The 20,361-nt window shown below is 37.2% G+C and overlaps 3 protein-coding genes across 4 annotated transcripts in view; 2 read left to right on the forward strand and 1 right to left on the reverse strand.

The window, feature by feature from the left end:
• LOC109053472 (cAMP-dependent protein kinase catalytic subunit PRKX-like) overlaps window positions 1–8,511 on the forward strand; it is a 42,066-nt gene extending 33,555 nt beyond the window's left edge. Inside the window, exons 6-8 of the mRNA XM_042757424.1 lie at window positions 3,333–3,390; window positions 4,778–4,855; window positions 5,463–8,511. Coding sequence (XP_042613358.1) covers window positions 3,333–3,390; window positions 4,778–4,855; window positions 5,463–5,588 — 262 coding nt within the window. The 3' untranslated portion in view covers window positions 5,589–8,511. The remainder of the gene's footprint in view (window positions 1–3,332; window positions 3,391–4,777; window positions 4,856–5,462) is intronic.
• LOC109064757 (CD99 antigen-like protein 2) overlaps window positions 1–20,361 on the reverse strand; it is a 289,995-nt gene that overhangs the window by 217,884 nt on the left and 51,750 nt on the right. The gene's annotated exons all lie outside the window — the stretch shown is intronic.
• Window positions 1–20,361, forward strand: part of LOC109094305 (charged multivesicular body protein 2Bb) — a 338,419-nt gene that overhangs the window by 211,213 nt on the left and 106,845 nt on the right. The window lies entirely within an intron of this gene.

The raw sequence follows: 20,361 nt of genomic DNA on the forward strand, positions 1-20,361 counted from the left end.
ACTGTATTTGTATTTAAATACATTTTTCCACACAGTATGTTGTATTTGTATTTAAATACATTTTTCCACAGAGTATTTTGTATTTGTATTTTAAATACATTTCCATGTATTTATGCCCATCTCTGAGTATATGAATCTGAATATCATTAATGACTATTTTAATGACTTTGCAACAAAAGCATCTTAATACAGTAAAGGCATTTGTTAATATGGTACTCTATACGTTATTATAGACAACTTTTATAGACATTTTTATTATATAGACGTATAGAAGTGTCACTGCTGCATCTCTGTAATCAGAAAGTGGGTCTTTGACATGGAGACGCAGTTAGATGTGCGCACAGTTACAAACTCGTGTCCTAATGAACTCATCTAAACACGTCAGCTAAGCACACTGATGGCTGTAAGAGTGGAGGCATCCTCCAGATTACAGACAGGCAGGTGTCTGTTTACTCTACACTATTACTTATGGTGCTTTTGAACTAAAGGAGCTCAGGATTCAACAAACGGCCCACTGTCCCGTCTTGATGTTCAAAAAAGTAATCCTTTAATTGACGCCTCTCAATAATACAGAACAGTATCCTCTCTTAGTTGTAACATCTAAGAAGTCATTGCAGCTGTACAAACACATACACAAAATGACATCACAGCTGCATTTCCTAATAAGGCTTTTGTCCACTAGGGGCTAAATTGTTCACTGCTTCAAACGGACTGCACACCAGAGACAAAGACAGCTTGAGGAAGCTCTCGGAAATAGAGACAGACAGTCACCTCAGGCAAAGCAAATGCGTGGACTGGCATGTTTATTCTAGTTACAATTGTGAAAGTAGCCAAAACTACGACTTATGTCAGTAGGGATTTAACAAGCTTGATAAGATAATGGTGTCCTGAAGTCAAACACACATGATCATTGGAAAATGAATAACATCTGCAAGGGAGGCGAGAATGAGTGGTAAGGTCATCTGTATCATGATCGCTCCAAGCGTCTCTCATGTTAGGTTGAGTGAGAACATCAACGGCACAGCAGTAAACAACATCATGAACTCTTTTTCACAACATAAACACATTTATTTCAAACAAACACATAAAATTTAAACCAAAACATAAAATAAACTAGAAAATCATAATTAAAGAATTATTTTATTTTTTTATAATTGTTTTTTTTTGTTTGTTTTTTTATGTTCATAAGCTACACTATATATATATTTTTTTTTTTTCATGATTTTTTGGCATTTCAATTAATTTTTTGTAACTTTTTGGTAAGACTCCATTGTTACCATTATTTAACTTCATTAATTAACATGAACTAATAATGAAAAATGCTTCTAAAGTATTTATTAATGTTAATTAACAATTAGTTAACATTTACTTATATAGAAATTGTATCTGTTAGTATCATTTAATGGACCCAGCCTAACATGAACTAAATATAAACAGTTGTAATAGTTGTGTGGTTGTTAACTAATCATTGTTATCAACCATTATTATTATAACAGGCATATTATCATAGATTAAAAAATATTTAAACTGTAAACGTTTTTTTTTTCTTTAGTTAATGTTAGTTAATGCATTAAGTAAAGTTAACTAGTGAGACCTAATCATAAAATGTTTCCATGTGTGTGTTTGTGTGTATGGTATTTGATTCTAGAAATGTATTTCCACATATTTTTTAGATTTTACTTTTACCGTCATCTAGCACAAAATGAAATGGATAATATTTTAGTGAATATTCATCCTTTTTCCCTTTGAAGGTTACTTCAAGGTTAAGTACAGCACACTATACATTACTTTTTCAAAATTATTATTATTTATGTATTAACTGTATTCACTCTATTACTTTTAGGTATTCAAATAATATACTTATATAGCAGATTTCAAATATTGTACATTATAATGTGATGCCTAAATTCACCTGTAGCATACAAACACAATTTTTTCTAATATAATTTCATTTCATTTCATTTTTAAACAAAGCAGTACAGATTTTTAATATCAGCCATTTATTGATGATTAATCATAACATTACAATAGTTACTGATTTATATGAGTAAGCCAGAATTACAATATCGGTGCGTCCCTGCTCTTAATATCTGCCTTCATGAAATTAAGCGCCTTAATTTTCTTGTGTTTATTAAACTACACTGAACAAAATTATATAAACACAACAATTTTGTTTTTGCCCCCATTTTTCATGAGCTGAACTCAAAGATCTAAGACTTTTTCTATGTACACAAAAGGCCTATTTCTCTCAAATATTTATCACAAAATCTGTGTTAGTGAGCACTTATCCTTGGCTGAGATAATCCATCCACCTCACAGCTGTGGCATATCAAGATGCTGATTATTATTATGCATGATTATTGCACAGGTGTGCCTTAGGCTGGCCACAATAATGGCGCTTTTCCACTGCATGGTACGGCACGGCTCGGAACGGTTCACTGTTGGGTGGTTTTCCACTGGGTACAGTACCTGGTACCTGGTACTTTTTTAGTACCACCTTGGTTGAGGTTCCAGGTGAACCGTACCATTACCAAAACATGACGTGTAAGCTCTGCTGATCACGGATTGGCCAGAAAGAATCGTCACTGCATCACTGAACTTGTGACACAAACACAAAAGAACCGCTAGATTTAAATCAGCACAGCCAGCCAACAATCGAACACAACTGTTTTGAACGAGCCTCAGGATCTTGTCACTGTATCTCTGTGCATTCAAAATGCCATCAATAAAATGCACCTGTGTTCGTGTCCATAACATACACCTGCCCATACCATAACCCCACTGCCACCATGGGCCACTCGATCCACAACGTTGACATCAGTAAACCCACACGGCACCATACACTGTGCCATCTGCCCTGTACAGTGAAAACTGGTATTCATACGTGAAGAGAACATCTCTCCAAAGTGTCCGATGCCATTGAATGTGAGCATTTGCCCACTCAAGTCGATTACAACGACAAACTGCAGTCAGGTCGAGACCCTGATGAGGACGACGAGCATGCAGATGAGCTTCCCTGAGATGGTTTCTGACAGTCTGTGCAGAAATTCTTTGGTTATGCAAACCGATTGTAGTAGCAGCTGTTCGAGTGGCTGGTCTCAGATGATCGTGTAGGTGAAGATGCTGGATGTGGAGGTCCTGGGCTGGTGTGGTTACACGTGGTCTGTGTTTTTGGGGCCGGTTGGATGTACTGACAAATTTTCTGAAACGCCTTTGGAGACGGCTTATGGTAGAGAAATGAACATTCAATTCATGGGCAACAGCTCTGGTGGACATTCCTGCAGTCAGCATGCCAGTTTTCTTGTGTTTATTAAACTTTTTTATTTATCTAGGGACCTAATCAAGAAGTTTCTGGTGATTGATCGGGCAAGAAGGCTTGGAAACATGAAGGTAAGCAGGATTCTGGTGACATATATTTTACAGTATGTGGTTATTGTATGCTGAGCAAAGTAATTCAGCAGGAATCAGCATCTGGCATATTTCCTTTGAGAACGCTCTATTGATAATATGCTTTTTGGCCATATGGACTCTTTATAGTTATCTCAAATTCAAGGCCAGGTTGAAAATCTATGAATCATCTAACACAATAAGCCAGTTTGCATCTTAATAAAGCTGCACATGGCAAATAATAAGACCCTGATTGAGTCCTCAGAGATTTTTCTCCCAAAGGCCACAGTTGGCCACATATGTTTCCAGTTATGATAAGAAAGCTTCCTATCTGCCTAGAGGGGATGAGATGAGGCTCTGGAGAAACTCCCTGGACATTCAGAGAGTGATTCTGACACCGGGCAACTCTCCCACTATACCTCCTTCCAACCCCCATCAGACGAGGTGGATAATGGGGAAAGAACTACAGACAGAAACCTTGTGCGAAATGTTTCTGCATCTCTAGCTATAGTAATTCAAACACTTATGGTTTAATGGCGGTTACTTTTCCGAATTGTCCTCTCAGAGGAAATAATGATGAGGCGGCAGCAGCGCGCCAGGTTAGTCATGTGTAATGTTATGCGTATTGTGTCGGTGATGTCATGGGAAGTTTGTGAATGGTTGTGTCTGAGCGTCATTTTCCTGTTAATGCTATTATTCTAATTCTCCACATGTGAGGAATGAGCTCTGTTGAAATATATATCTCACTTTTTGTTTGTTTGTTTGTTTTTGTTTGTTTGTTTTTTCAAATTTCCTTTTTTTTTTCATCAAAGCAGATTCAGAGTAAGAGATAAAGAAGGAAAACCCGAAATGTCACTTTTAGGGGACTTCCCAGGCTAGATGTTTCTGTTGTTAATTTAGCACTTTTGTTCTTTTGCTTTTTCTCCTCTGACTAAATGCAATGAGAGTTTAAGACCCGGCAGACCAGTCACAGCTGTGTTTGCACTGTTTCCACAGCAAGGCCAGGTCCTGCTGGCAGCGTTCATTTACAAGTGCAGATATCTGTTATTCCACTTGAGTGAATGTGTATCTGTCATGGTCCAAGAGCAATGCATGGCCCAAATTCTGAGGTTTCTAGAAGACTTCAATAGGTTAGCATTGTTGCCCCACTTTTCTTTTCCCTCTCTAAGAAACTAAAAAGGCAGTACAGTGGCTGAAAAGACTGTTTGGGGTCAAATGAGAAGTTTCATACAAGGTTAAGTCTAAAAGCCTTGATAGGCTTTCTACGTTTTTATGCTTACAGTTTTAACTGTGGTGGTTTGTCTCAAAGTGTGAGACATTATTCTACTTTATTGTTCATTTAGTTCATTTAGTATTTCACATCTTGTGTGTTATGTTTGTCTTCTTCCAGAATGGAGCTGACGATGTGAAGAAGCACAGATGGTTTAAGTCAGTAGACTGGGATTCTGTGCCCTGTAGAAAACTCAAGGTAAAAGCACCATAACTCATATGTCCTGTTATTAAAGATTTACACCATTCATTTTGGTAAGATTCCCAAGTCATTACTGGCCACATAACAGTGCCAGCGCCTCATTAAAAAGTGGTCCTCTTTTACTATATTTAATGTTAGAATTATATATCCAGAATATTTCCCATGGTTTACTGAACATATGCAGTTTCCCAGAAATACTTGGTAGTGCATAGTGGAAAGTGTACACGGCCATTCAGTTTGGGGTCAGTCACTTAAAAACATAGTTAAAACACTAGCATTGTGAAATAATATTTTATATTAACTGTTTGTTGTGTTAAAATATTAATATAATATAATAAAATATTAATATAATTGCTTAATTTATTCCTGTAATGGTAGATCTGACTTTTCAACATCCATTACTCTTAGTCTCTAGTTTCACGATCCTTTCCAAAATCATTCTAATATACTGATTTCGTATTATTATAAATGTTGAAGGGAAAAAACAGTAATACATTTGGAATCTACAGTACATTTAACTACAATACAAGCTATGCATGAACTTCTAAGATCTTTAAAGTGTATCTAAAGCCTCTTTAATGACTTTCACTGATTCCTGTGACAGCCACCCATAGTTCCCAAGGTGTCTCACGAGGGTGACACGTCTAACTTCGACACCTATCCAGAGGATGAGTGGAAGAAGGACACACCAGTGCCAGCTAAGGATTTGGAAATTTTCAAGAACTTCTGAGAGGATATTCTTTTGAATGAATAAAACGACAGGACTGATGGAAGATAATGATGTAGAGCTGAAGTTTTAGCCTAACCATTCAGGAGACATTAAAAGGTCATAGTTGCGTTATTATTAAAGGCATGTCTTGCCTGCTTGTCCCTGAGTCCTGCACACTTGAGAAACAGAAACAGACTTCTTCTGGACATCATTATTGTCATCATAATCACGATCAAACGTTTACCAAGGAAACAGTTCATCACTTCAACCTCTTGTAAGATGAGCAACTTGATTCAACACCCTCTGAGTCTCTTATATTATGCAAAAGGAATTTTTTTAAATATTATTTTAAATAAGCAATATCAAGGTTCTGTTTAAGGTTCTTTTTGCTGGATCAAGACAATGTTCTTGCTTATGCCTAAATGTCTATGGTCATGGTTTTGTTTTGAATTTATACCTTAAAAAATTTGCTGAATTAGAGCTTTAAGCCTGACAAATTTTCTTTCTGGTTATCTGAACTTGCTGTGTTGATCCTTTCCTCCCACATGTTATCGCTATATTAATTTCATAACATTAGGCCTGTTTCACACTGCACTAGCTGCGACAATGTGCTTTTATACGGGCAGCATTTCTCCTGCGTAACAAACCCGCCAGTCTATAAAAAAAAAAAAATATTCAAAATAAATAATGGCAATTAATTTTAAAATGGTCATTCATATTTGAGACTACAAAAATGTATAGTCTGAAATGTAATATACATGTCGTTGTAGATTGATCCAAAAAGTAATTAATTTACAGAATCCAAACTCCAGACTGTAGCGATAAACTGTCTCTTGGATTCATTCATATTTACTGAACAGAAAGTGCTGCTTGTGTGTGTGTGTGTGTGTGTGTGTGTGTGTGTGTGTGTGTGTGTGTGTGTGTGTGTGTCTGTGTGTGTGTGTGTGTGTGTGTGTGTGTGTGTGGTTGTGTGTGTGTGTTTTCCAAATAGCAGATAAATAGTTCCATCCCGTATTTTAATTGAATACTGTAACCTGTTGTTATTGTATGTAAGCCCATTTCTGTCACAAGAAAAAAAAAATGCTTTGGTATATCAATTATTACATACAAAGTCGGGAAAATGCAAATTATGAGTTATGAATTATGAGATGTCAAGTAATTTTTTTTTTTTTTGTCATAATAATGACAATTATGTATCTCAGTTTTTAGTTTGATGAGGTACAAAGTTATAATTTGACGTCAAAATTAGTGTAAAGTTTTTATTTATTATCATTATTTAAAAGTCAAAATTATGACTATAAGTGATTATAATTTAAAATTGAGATTAAAATGTCATGACTCTAAATTTCAACTTGTTTCATATGTTCATCTCAATGTGAGATTTTAGCCTTTTTGTCATTTGTATTTTTATCTCAATTTCTACTTTTATGTCATAATTATGAGTCATAATTTGGGCTTATCAAATTGACTTTTTATCTCATAATTTCAACTTTCTGTTGAAATTTTATTTATAAAAAAAAAAAAAGTTTTATTTCAGAATCCGTTAAGTAGTAAGTAATAATTTTGACTTTTTATGTCATAATTTTGTTTTCCAAAGAATTATTTTTATTTTTATGTAGTGGAAATGGGCTCTGATAGATAAGGGCACCAAAATAAATGCACACAGGATTCGTCTGCAGTGTGAAACAGAATGTGTTTTTGTGTTCTACTGAGCTGCTTTAAATTATTTTTTTTCTGTGTAAATGTGCACTATAGACATGTTTGACCATTGTGCTGCGTCTCAATTGTTTATTTTTGTATATGAGCACCACATTTTTAAGGCAGGTTAAATTAGTTAAAAATAAGTACAACTTGAACCCTGCCTTCTTTTCCATTCATCAGTGTTACGGCTCTGCAGTTATATATTATTGTGCAGCATCTCAAGTGCAAAAGCGCGGTTTGTGTGAACGGCCCCAAGAATCCAAAGAGCTTTTGAACACATTCCTGTCAGGATGTCAGACTAAGAATACCAGATGAAGTAGAGCTGCAGTAGCATTTACCTAATCAAGCATGACCTCACAAACCTGTAGGTAACTAATAAATTAGCATTAATGCTTGTATTATGAGATGCCTGTTCAAATACTTTAGCTGTTGTGCTTTATGATGTTCTATATGTGTTTACTTATTGGTTAAGCGCATAAACGATTTACTAGCCAGGTGTTTTCTAAAGTTGCCTTGCATAGGTGAATTTAGCAAACACAGTTTACATTGCTTTGGAATGCTTCTAAATATATGTTTGGCATTTAAAAGCCTTGCATAATGGGAAGAGAACTAACTATGGTGTGAAATGCTTTAGAAATGTAGCTACTGTGTGTATGTTCAAAACGACTCTTCTGTTTCTGGGCTTCCATAGTTTTTCTTTTGTCTGAAGCAGTAATCTATCATTGGAAAGTCTACTGAATATCATTTATTTGATATCATCTCTTGAAATGACTGTTCTTTTTAAATTGCAAATGCAGTTTTATACTAAGGAAACAAACATGCAGATTTCACATGGACTTGACAGCTGTTACCATCTTTTTTTTTTTTTTTTTTTTTTCCTGTGTGAAAAATTGTTTGAGGTATTTTTAATTTTTTGTGTTCTTTTTTACTCTTGTTTGAGAAAAAAAAAAGTATTTTATATTGTTTGCAACAGCAAAAACTAAAATGAAGTTCTATGAACTGAAAAATTGACCCAGCATAGGATTTTATACTGGTTTTTAATCACTTTTCTTTATTTTATTTTTTTTATTATTTTTTTTTTTTAAGTTTACCGGTGCTATCATTTTATTGCCTTCTGAACATTTATGGTGTATTTTAGATGGTACGAGTGCAATGTTACCTGCAACCAAGTTGTTATAAAACATGAGAAAATCTGCAAATTCTGTGTCCATGAAAATAAACTGAACTTTTCATGTGGGCAAAACTATCTGACTAATAGACCTCATGCCTGTTATAACTTTTCAGTGTACTCTGACCAAACTTGTTGAAGATGAGTTGGACTCAGAATGATGGCACCCACCCATACGCTCATTCACACCAGCCTCAGGAACCTTTTACACTTCAAGCTTAGTAGAAATTATTAGACCATTTATTGTAAGAGTCTTAATATATTCTCATTTTCCTATATACCCACGATTAAATGCTTGCCACAGTTTCATATGCTAGTATGTCCCTCAGTTGGCCCCTTTATAGTTTATTAAATGTATATTAAATATATGTTAGTAGTTAGCCAAACAAATTAGCATCACTCCTTCCCTGCAAAAGCAGATGAATGATCTCATCCATTAAGGTGCCTTGAGACTGTTGCATTTTTAAGAAGTTATTTCACTCTCTGACCCCTGTGGTTAGACTTCACCCGTAGTGAAATGTTCAAACATAACTTTCTTTCTTCGCTCTGCTTCTTGTAAAATCTGACTACAGTTTAAACATTTTAATGACGTTTAGTCCCGTCAGACACACCACTGGGACAGTCTAATTTTGCTTAATAGTTCCCTTACGGTCTTCTAAATGCCTGTACGAAGGATCTGTCCCCAACCTGATAGGAAATATCTAATGTATAATGTATGGTACTGTATATGTACCCACCGCACTTTGGCAGTTCTGCGTATTATATTTCGTCAGGATAACAGAAAAACACTTTACTCGTAGGATGTAAATGACATCTCCATTTAACCACGAGATTATGGAGTATTCATCTTTGTACACACTCATCTGTTTTTGTTTGGGTTGCACATTTTTGATACATCACCATTTGAATGATGTTCTCTAAAGCTGCGATGTGAAAAGTTGCAGCTGCTGTTTTAATTATAGGTACTGTCAATGGCAGCTCTTACCGATTACACTTTTTGGCAGTGGAGCAGAATGATGTTCTTTAATCTCATTTTGTCCCGTAGGCGTTGAAGACTGATTTTGGTCATTTATTGCTTCAGTTCAAAAGTGCAGTTCAGCTTATTAGCAAAAAAATAAATAAATAAAAATGACAGTGTCAATGCTGCTGTGTTGGAAATAACCCTGATGTGAATTTGCACCTTGAAGCAAGGATCCTTAAAAGTTGCTGAGTGTGGTGGATTATTTCTATTTTCTCCCTCGTTCACCTACTGTACATGTCACCTCCTGGAGTAAACAGGTCGAAACACCCCAAAAACCTTCATTTAGAAACAAAACTATGGGACATCATCTTGTAATGACTGGTAACCACAATGATCAGAGCAATGTGGCTTTAGGTTCTGATCTGTCCTGAGTCCTGTCCTCTCATCAGACCACCACCACACCCGCAATGGAATATTATAGAGGGAACCCCACCCATCTAACAGCTCCACCTCATGCTGCCTTCACATGCTAGCACACATGAACGGCCTCTCAAATTGTATTTACAACTTGGAAACTTTGAGGTTATTTTGATACCCTAGTTCCCGAGTTGGGTGGGCCATAAACTTTAACAGTTTACTCTAGTGTCTGCTAATTTTATGAGGGCATTTACACAACACCATTTTGGTGGTTCATTTACACAACAACAGTGTTTTGGGGGCCTGAAAACGCAAACTTTTGAAAATGGGGTTTTTAAAGAGCAAGTTGTTGAAAAACAGAATCGTTATCGTCTCTGTGTAAATTACAAAAATGTGAATTTGTGAAAACTGTGACACAAATCGTGCGCATGCATAGTATGTGTATTCAGTGCTCTGTAGATGAGTTCATATTTGCACAAGCACATAGTATTTCTTTACAAAGTAACAGCGCCAGCTACTGGCCTGGCATGTATCATGCATCGTTTTTATTCATTTTTCACAAAACCGTTTTGAACGACAGTGCTGTCTGTATGCAAAACTTTTCAAAAACACAAAGGAAAATCTATTCCGATATAGTACATTGTTGAGTAAACAAAACCTAAGGATGCTTATTTTTTTTATTTATTTTTTTTCACCCATATTTACATTGCTTTCTCTTGCTAATACAATCATTTATATTTATATAATATCAATAACCATTTAATGTACAGTATTTTTTATTTATAATACAAAGCAAAAATGGCATTTATTCTACAAACACCTCTAGATAGCGTAGTCAATGTATATAATATTGTAAGTGATATTTATATGGTTGGCAACAAATGGGATGCTACTTTTCATTCAAAATACCTTGGATATTGGCTAAATATCTTCAATGCATTTTGGCTTTAATAAGATTTTCTCAAGCAGCAAGCAAGAATGAACCTGGTGTCCTTCTGAACACAAAGCAGTTGAACTCATTACACTTTCAGAAGTGGGAAGTTGGAAATTTAGCATGTCAAGGCATATTCTGACACCACCTTGTCCATAATAGCAAACTAATTGTGATATAAAAGGAGGAAAGCAATTTCAAAACTGGCTAGACTTTCCTTAAAAAGCATTAGAAGCACAAATTCACTGTTTTATTGTGAGAACTATTGGATATGGTGATATTTTCAGTAGAGTTGTTGCACATTGTGCACTCATCAGAAAGCTATTAGTGGGCTACACAAAGTAATGCCCTTCTTTTGAAAGGAAGGAGTGTGTATGTGAATGTGATCAAGCTGCTTTCAGATACTGGACTTGGTTTGCACTTGGATTTGAACTTTTTTCTGTGCAGAATTATCATATGCAGGTCTTTCAATGATGCACACCTGCTAGTACTTAGGAAGGGAAGCTCACCATCTGAGAGTTTGTTTCGGTCAATAGAAAAACGGTGATGGTTTATCCCAGATTTGGCTCACAGTCAGTCTGCTGGAGAAGCTTTGCATTGTTGAGATCCAGCACTCAGTCAAAAATAAATAAATAAAAATCTTAACATTAAAGTTCCAGGTTGACATTTCAAGATGTTCCTATTCTTTCTCTAATTTAATGAATTAAAATCAAAATATCAACTTTATACCATGCTCCAGATGTCCTCCATTAAAATAAATAACCCAAAACTGCAAAAAAAAAAAAAAAACTAGAAAAAGATTTTTGTTGTTTGACTCTTTGCTATGCTCAGTGTATCAGAACCCTTTTTATTTATTTTATTTTTTATTTTGTGTGTGTGTGTGTGTGTGTGGGTGGGTGTGGGGTGGGTGTGGGTGGGTGTCTGTATAATGACCACATTTCTCTCTCGACCTGAGAGGGAACAGGTATTATCCTGGCAAGGTATTAACTAAGTTCAAAACAAAATACCCTTTTAGGTTTTAAAGGTATCGTTTACTATTCCTTTAAGTGCACTCACTGCAGGGAGCTTCTTCTTGGTAATTAAAGGAGCTGTAAGCATATTCAGGCATTCTATCTTCAATCATTTTCCATAGACACGTCAACAAACCTGCAAAATTAGTCCCCTAACTTTAACTTACAGCACCTTTAAGTGTAGTGTTTATTTTCAAAAAATCTGTTCTTAAGTTTCCCAGTAATTCAGTCAGATGTGCATTGTATTGTAAGGGCTTTAATAAAAAAAGCCAAGAACACCAATGAAATGTGATAAAGCAGACAAAAAGCAAATCATCAGTAAATAGTTAAAATGCTTACTTGATTTCAAGCGTGGTTGGGAACATAATTCCTTAGAGACTTGTTTCAAGTAAACAAAGAAAGCAGGCAGCTGGATATTGTAACAGGAATAATTTGAAGTGCATCTGTTTCTAAGTTATGCACTAATTACATTTCTCCACTCAGAATTTCCATATCCCTGTGCCCTTTAGGCGATCAAGGTAAACACATAATCTAATATAACTGTTTTTGCAGACTTGGAGAAGGTTATAGATCAAAAGAGAATCCACGCACTGGTCTATAAAGCCATCTAAGGTCTAACGCATTTAAATTCAAAACTTGGCAAAAATATTGAGATTCCATTTAGCAACCATTCCAACAATTATGAGGGGGATAGTTCAGCCTGAAATGAAAATTATCATAATTTACTTCACACTCGTGACGATCTAAACCTGTATGATGTTTTTTATCCATGCAATGAAAGTCAGTGGAATCCAGTGTTGTATATTCCACAGAATAAAGAAAGTCATCCAGGTTTGGAACAACATGAGGATCAGTAATAATAACAGAAATTCAGTTTTTCGTGAACTAAGGAGTCAACTGAAGCATGTGGATATCAGGCACAAAACCTTGTTTGTACAGGGGGACAATTAAGGTCAGCAGATACATAAAGACCATATCTAGGTCAGCCTAGAGTCCCCATTTTACCACCGGCAATGCTGTAATATTTCTTGATTAACCAGCTGTTGAGTGTAACAGCAGCTGAATTTAGAGCAGGCCTCTCCGGTGATGGTCAGTGCACAAATATGCTTACTAAGATTTAAACGTTCATTTGCAGAGCCTCTGGGGAAGAACTGTAGCTTTCATGATTACTGTCTTAACGGTCCGATTAGATGGGACGTTGTTGCATGGAAATGAGAATCAAATTAGAGGGAATCTTCTTGCATGGAGAAATAAAATATCTAATTGAAATGCTATTACATTTGATCTGTGTCCAAGTAGTGGATAAGAGCAACAGAGGAGACTTAGTGAATTGTTAATGGAATTTGATCTGATTTGATTCAGACTTCTACAGAAAAGCAGACACACATGTATGACACAAAAAAATTTTAAGGGTTGTTTTTCCAAAGTCTTCAAATAATGGCAAGGCTCTTTGTAAATTAATTACTTGGTGGTCAGTCCACATCATCAGAATGACTCAGCTTGGTTTTTATTCATAAATGGGAAACTGACTGATTTGTTATGTCTCGTCATTGTTTGTGAGTGATGGCATCAAATGTTTTGCCTGTGTAAACAAGTTTTAGATCTATACTCAAATATCTAATCAAGGATGTCTCTCAGTGCCATGCTTTTAAAGATATCAAAGTATCAATGAAAAACAGTTCAACTTCAAGATGTGTCTTCAATACCAATGGACTTAGGTATCAAGGCCACCGTATCAATGAAAAAATGGCAGTTGCTCAACTTCATGGGTTAGATGTGTTGCAGACCTGTCCATTTTGACGAGGGGCATTCCCTTTAGTAGCTGCATGTTCCATTCAGTTAAAAAAAAAAAAAAACATTCTATGAAAGTGTGGTTTGACGAGGGGCATTCCCTTTAGTAGCTGCATGTGAATGTAGTCCCATATCCCAGCTGTCATTCTTTTTATAAGCCCCTATAAAAGCCCCTCAGTCCTTGACACACTGACATACTGAGTAGGCACCAGTAGACAAGTGAGTCTTGCCCTGGCAGAAGTAAAGTGTATTCTGGCATAGTTTCCAGGAGATGTCTTTGCTTTGAGAGAGGAAACATAAAACTAAAGCTCATGGCTGAAAGACATTCCAAAGATTTATCATACCTTCAGCATACTGCAAGTTTAAACACTGCCTGAGGCCTTCCGATCAAACACTTCTTGTTTTTGAATGCAGTTTTCTTTCAAATCAGTTTAGACATTTCCAGGTCAATGACAACATGATTTCATTTCTTGACAAATGTATGTGTATGTGTCACATTTGATACAAACATTATAAGGATTAATTGGGTGATTGTTGAATTCCATTTTACTATACATAGCTGTTGTGCTTCATTAATGAGATTAAATGAAATAAAGAGAAGAGCTAATAATTTCCATGAACCGCTCTCTAACTCTTTGACATCAACTTATGATACAAACATGGTCTCCCATAAAGTCATGTGTCCCATGGTCGACCCCTGTCATCACACTGTTATTACTGTCTTGCAGGTGAACTGACATTAGTTCAGCATCTTTTCCCTTTTGAAGTGTGACCAAGAACATATTATCAAAGGCTTTGCTGTTGTAGCTTCAAACATCAAGATATCCTAGAAGAAACATCAAAACAGAGGTTGGAAATAACTAGTTGTCTGGCCTTATTCTTCATCAAACAACAAATAAAAGTTTCATAGAGAAGTTTTTTTTTTTCTTCTTCTTTGAGAAAGGCTGGTTGTTCCATGAATAGAACTGAAAAATAAATACTAAGTATAAGGTCTGTTTTTATGCATTTGTCTGAACAGAAAAATCGCATTCAGAAATCGGTAAAGATTCTCATGCCGAAAAAGGCTGAATTTTCGTGTTGCTGCAAGAGTTTGATAGCCTGTATACATGTTAATCAGACTACAATTTTTCCACTTGCTCTGAAAGACAACAGTGACGCAGCATATCCTGTAAATATTTGGTCACAGACAAATGATTACAGAACAGCTCAATTATGAAAAAAAAAAAAAAAAAACTCTCTGTATTGCAATTTTAAATGTGTATATAAATTGTAATTAATTTTTAAAGTATAATGAGGTGATTCCAATGCGCTGCTGTTGAATTGACATTCACTCATGAAACAGAAAACTTTGATTTAACAGTGTGGCTTTCAATGTAGTGGCAACCTCATTAATGTCTAGCACAGAAGGAGATAAAACTAATTGAATGTATGCTTCCAAATCTTATCATTTAATACCATCATGCAGATGATCTTCTACACTAATGAGCAATGTATGAATCTTACATCTCAAGCTGTGTAATTTAATTACACAGCCATCCTGGATCTTGCCAGGGCCTCTTCCCCTGGGGGCCAAAACCTTTTTTTCCACATTCTAGCCTTTCACTACATTCTGCCAAAGGAAAACATGATTTCTTTACATCTGTTAAAACCCCAAATGCTCTCAGTTACTGTTTGACAAAATTTTGTCTTGTCATCATTTTGCATTGTGTGATATCAGTCTTTACAAGTAAGCACTCCGAGTGTGGAATTGCATGTTTATTCTCTTTGGATTGATAGATTTAAACCTGTCATTTTGTAAACAGTTGCTGAAAGTACAATAATGCTTTAGTAGATCATATCCAGCGACACCCCAACCATGTTTCAGAAATCTTTCAATCATAAACTTTAAAACAACTTTTCTGGAAGCACAGCTGAATAAATCACAGTTTATCACCCTTTGGTGGACAGGCTGTTCTACAGCAGATGTTAATAGGTCTGTTATACCATTTAGTGATTCATTGAGAAGTTTGTGTCCAATTTGATGTCCAAGAAACATCTCACGCCTCTTACCGATCTCACTGGGACGAGCACTGGAAAGAAGAGTCCATTGTTTTGCGAGGTGGTTGTATAGAAAGGAATTATTTGATTGTGTTGTACAGCTGTTGAGTTAATTATGTGAGCAGGTTTGTGTTTCAATCATTACTGGTGTTACAGGTAGTTGTTATATAATCCTTAAGCATCCGAATCCTAAGCATTTTATGTGCTTAGCATCTGTTTGCAATCTGAGCCCAACATGTTCAATATATGTTACACTGTGTAATCTGGGGTTTCTGGGATAATCCTGATTTATATTCTCCTTTGACCTGAGAGGTTTTCCAGTCACTGGGGTTCAACATTTGCATCAATTACATTTTGTTACCTCAAAAAGTCAAAGCTGCAAAAACTTCTCATTCTTTCCAGTTCAGTTTTAAAAGTTGCCTATCTTTCTCAGAATTGCTTAAGACATATCAATTTGGGTTCCCATTCAATCGGTTACCCTCGATGTCACGTTTGTAATGACCGACGAATTGCGCTTAGAGAGACCAATCCACTTTGAATGTAAACAAGCCAATGTACATTGCCACTCGATGACTGCATCCAGCTGCTGCTGATCTCAGCGTGAGTATAACTAGGCAGCAAGTGCAAAGCATACTCAGCTTTTTGCTTCCGAGCAGTGGTGGTTTCGCATATTGAGTGGGTTGCACACATCAGGCTGCACTACCCCTTGTTTGTGCTGCAGGTGGCCATCTCCCCTGTGCGCTTCAGCACACTAAAAGGGCTTTTTCCCTAAAAGAGCATTCACCGGAGCTTTCTGGAGAGGAAGATTCAGCTGTGCCGCTGCCCTCCGGGACTGTAGCTATGCCTAAATCGGATCCGGAAATGATGGCTATGCTTTCCTGGGCCGCTGTGAGGGTAGGGCTTGAGTGGAGACCTCAACCTTGTCTCAAGGTTGGACAATTGGTTCTTCAGGGTGGCCCGCGCTACTTCTCAGCACCCCGGTGCCATTCTTCCCGGAGGTGCATGAGAGGGCCTAACAACTCACAAAAGTCACCCATCTATGCCGGAAACCGACCTGCTAACTCCTCCTACCTCACCACTCTCCAACAGTGATGCAGCTAGGGGGTATACGGGGGTTCCCCCGATGGAGCGGTCAGTTGCAATGCAGTTGTGTCCTAATACCGCCTCCACCTGGCAGGGCAAACCTTGCCTCCCCTCCCGGGCCTGTAGGCACTCGTCTGGTCTGTCCAGCGATGCTTATGTGGCCTCTGGAGAAGCTGCCTCTGCCTTACACACTACGGAGTTACTGCAGGTTCTTCAGGCTAAAGCACTGAGGAACCTGCACGAGGGTGGTCATGATCCATAAGTTCTGAAAGAGCTCTGAACCGCAACTGACCTCGCGCTTCAAGCTTCAAAGGTCACTGTGAGTTCTCTGGGTCATGCAATGTCCACACTTGTAGTCCAGGACCGTCACCTCTGGCTATGTCTGGTCGACACGTTCGGTTCCTCAAGGTCCCTGTGTCCCAGACCAGCCCCTTTGTCGACAACATGGCCCAGCAGTGGCTGCACAGGATTAGACTGAGGCGATCCAACATGTCCTGCCCTGGCGGGCAGCTTCTGCCTCCATCCGTCTGCCGGCCACAGCGCCCTAGCCTGCTTGTCGCTGGGCGACCCCCAACACGTTCATTAGATTCTATAGCCTTCGTGTGGAGCCGGTATCCTCCTGTGTCCTCACCTCAAATGGGTAGAGGCACTGAGAGGCCCCGGTTTAGTGTTGGCATACTGAAAGTGCTCCAGAGTGTCCATACTGTAGACCTATGTAGAGACCTTAGTGGATCTCATATGTGTAAAGTCCACGTTATAGCCTCAGAGCCTGTCCTTCCTAGACAGACTTTCTGTAAATTTAGTTACAATCACCTCTAATCTTCCATATGCACCTAAACGGTTGTTCATATGTGTAAGTCCTCCCAAACCACCTTCAGGAAGGATCGGGCTTCTGCAACATTCCTGTTCCAAGTGGTATGGATACGTTTTCCCAGTGTTATCCTGAATGGGTAGTGCTACGACAACAGTGACTGGCCTTCTAGTTGTGAGCCCCGGCCTACACCGGAAAGGAGGCGCAGGAGGCTCGCACAGGACACTGGAAGGGGCAGCATCCATGGCATTCTGGCAGGGATTCAAACTCGTCGGTCATTACCAACATGACTTTGAGAGTGACCAACTGAAAAGGAACGTCTCGGTTACATATGTAGCCCTCGTTCCCTGAAGGAGGGAACCGAGATGTCTTGTCCCATCGCCACAGCTGCTGTACCACTGCTGAACGATCGGGTCACCGGCTCGGCTCCTCAGCGAAAAGTTGAGTATGCATTGCACCTGCAAAAGTGGATTTGTCTCTCTAAGCGAGATCCCAATTCGTCAGTCATTACCAATGTGACATCTCCCTACCCTCCTTCAGAGAACGAGTGTTACAACCAAGACTTTTTCCTTTTCTTCTTTTTCTTTTTAATCCGAGGTTTTTATTAATGAATGTTCTAAGCTATTTTCTTTCACATGCAACAACCTGGAAAGAAAGGTATTAATTTCAGTGCCATTCCACAGATGGTCCTCATTAAAGTGTCTTAATCAGAATACCCAAGTTCTGCTTGCATCTCTGGAGACTGGATTTGTGAGAAATGAAAATCCCCCTAGAGGGTACAAACTAATGTAAAACCTGGATAAGGGTAAATAGATCTCCATAGTTTTGTGATGCCTCTAACCTGTAAAAAAAATAAAGAATGTGCCAGGGCATGTTTGGTTTAGTGTGCAGTCACATCTAGTAGTTTCCACATACCTCTGCCATGATTTCTGTAGTACACATAGTTAGGTGAGTTATTGTCTCCTTTATCACAATAATCAAGACCAGGTGTTATGTTGAAACTGACAACATGTAATTTAGCTATTGCAGGAAGCAGTTAATTAATAGAAGTGTGGCAAAATGCATTTGTGAGTAAACTCAATTTTGCCCTCCTCATACTATGTTGCCGAATTGAATAATACATATACAGATTATAATGCTGTTATGAAGGGCTAGTGTGGCACAGAAGTTCTTTCCTTCCTGCATACTAAAGACAGATGTCAGTGAGGAGATCATCTTATCTTGTTTGCGTAAAGACTGCATATGCTCTTTCCATTGGAGAATATATTTTTTTTATTATTATTCTGGATGAGATAAACAATATTAATGTCAAAGGTATGATGAATATTTCTCAAATCAGCTCTGTATAACAGATAAGTGTGCACACTAAAGGAGTGCTGGGCATTTGTCGGTGAATCATTTGTGTAAAGCTTGACTTAGCTACGCAGTGTTTTCAAGCTGTTTCCTACAGTTTAGTTGGACAAATATTGACTCAGCTGAAATGCATTATAGAGGCATTTGAGGAACATCCGAACAGTTCAGCCTTTGTCTTACTTTAGACTGTAGAATGCATGATCTCAATACAAATCAGAAATTGCTTATTGTGTGTAATTCTTTGCATTTTTGAAATATGTCTTATCCCTTCCTATTCTGGATAAACAAGTAAATTAATGTATTTTTAGGTGGATTTCCAAAAATAAATGAATAGCTCTGTGGCATTTGTTTGAGTTTTCTGGCCAACTGACACAGCAACACTGGCTCAACCAATGGTGTAAATGGAGGAAATGTTCAGATGACCTGTTTGAAAAAGTACATTTATGCAATTTGGTGTGGTAATTTTTTCATTATTATTATTTTTTTTCCGGGGTCAGAATTATGAGATTTATCCCATGGCAATATCCATGTATGTGGTTTTCCATGCTTTGTCTGGATTCTAGCAATAGTCCAGCTGCGCACAGCAGGTTGGGAAGCTGTTTCTTATACAGTCCTGTCCATGTGAAGGCCCTGAGAATATAGGCCAAAACGGCAAGACAAAATCTACATGAGAATTCAGGGAAATGGCCTATAAACTTGAGTGCTACAATTTAACACTGTCACTGCATAGTCTGCTTTACAATAAAGTACCAAAAGCAAATACAGAAAGACCAACTAAAATGGTATATCTTTATATCTGTCTTCTCAGTGCTTGACTTCCAGCTATTTTCTTTCTCAGATATGCCATTTAAATGTCCATCACTGCCTTTTTTTTTTTTTCATTAAAGCTGAGATAAGGTTGGAAATTTTTCAAGAGTCATGGCAATAACAGATGTGATCAGCTGTTCATTTCAAGACTCAAAGTTTGTTTTGTATGCTTTGACAAGAATTTATGTAATAACATATTTCTTAGAAATATGACATGTAACGGCATGTAAATAATAGCTGCTTTACCCATTATAGGATCATTTGTCTCAGAGTTATTATTTTAACATATGTGGTAAGAACACCAGTGAAAATAAACAGGAATCCATTGTCTAGGGAATGTTGTTTATTATTATTTCTATTTTACAGGTCAGTCTTCGGCCAGATGGTCAAACAGGAAAGTCTGGTTAGTATAGATCATTTGCTGATCCAGGACCAGGTTTACGGTTTCCTTTTCAATTAAAAAAGCAAGAAAACTGATCTGCAACTGACACTTTGATTAATGAAGGGGGAATGAAAATCACATTTCAGTGTCTAAAGATGAAAAAAAAAAAAAAAAGGAAAGCTGGTAAACTCTTGTAAATCACTGAGGATACAGAAGGCAGGTGCAAGTTTTACATCTGCTGGTGCTAACACACTGAATATAAAAACAAATCATGTTAACAAATCATGTTATATAATTAGTGAGGTTAAAAAAATAAATAAATACAAATTATGAAATAAAATC

The sequence above is a fragment of the Cyprinus carpio genome, chromosome A1, assembly GCF_018340385.1.
Source record: "Cyprinus carpio isolate SPL01 chromosome A1, ASM1834038v1, whole genome shotgun sequence".
In the NCBI taxonomy this organism is placed as follows: Eukaryota; Metazoa; Chordata; class Actinopteri; order Cypriniformes; family Cyprinidae; genus Cyprinus; species Cyprinus carpio.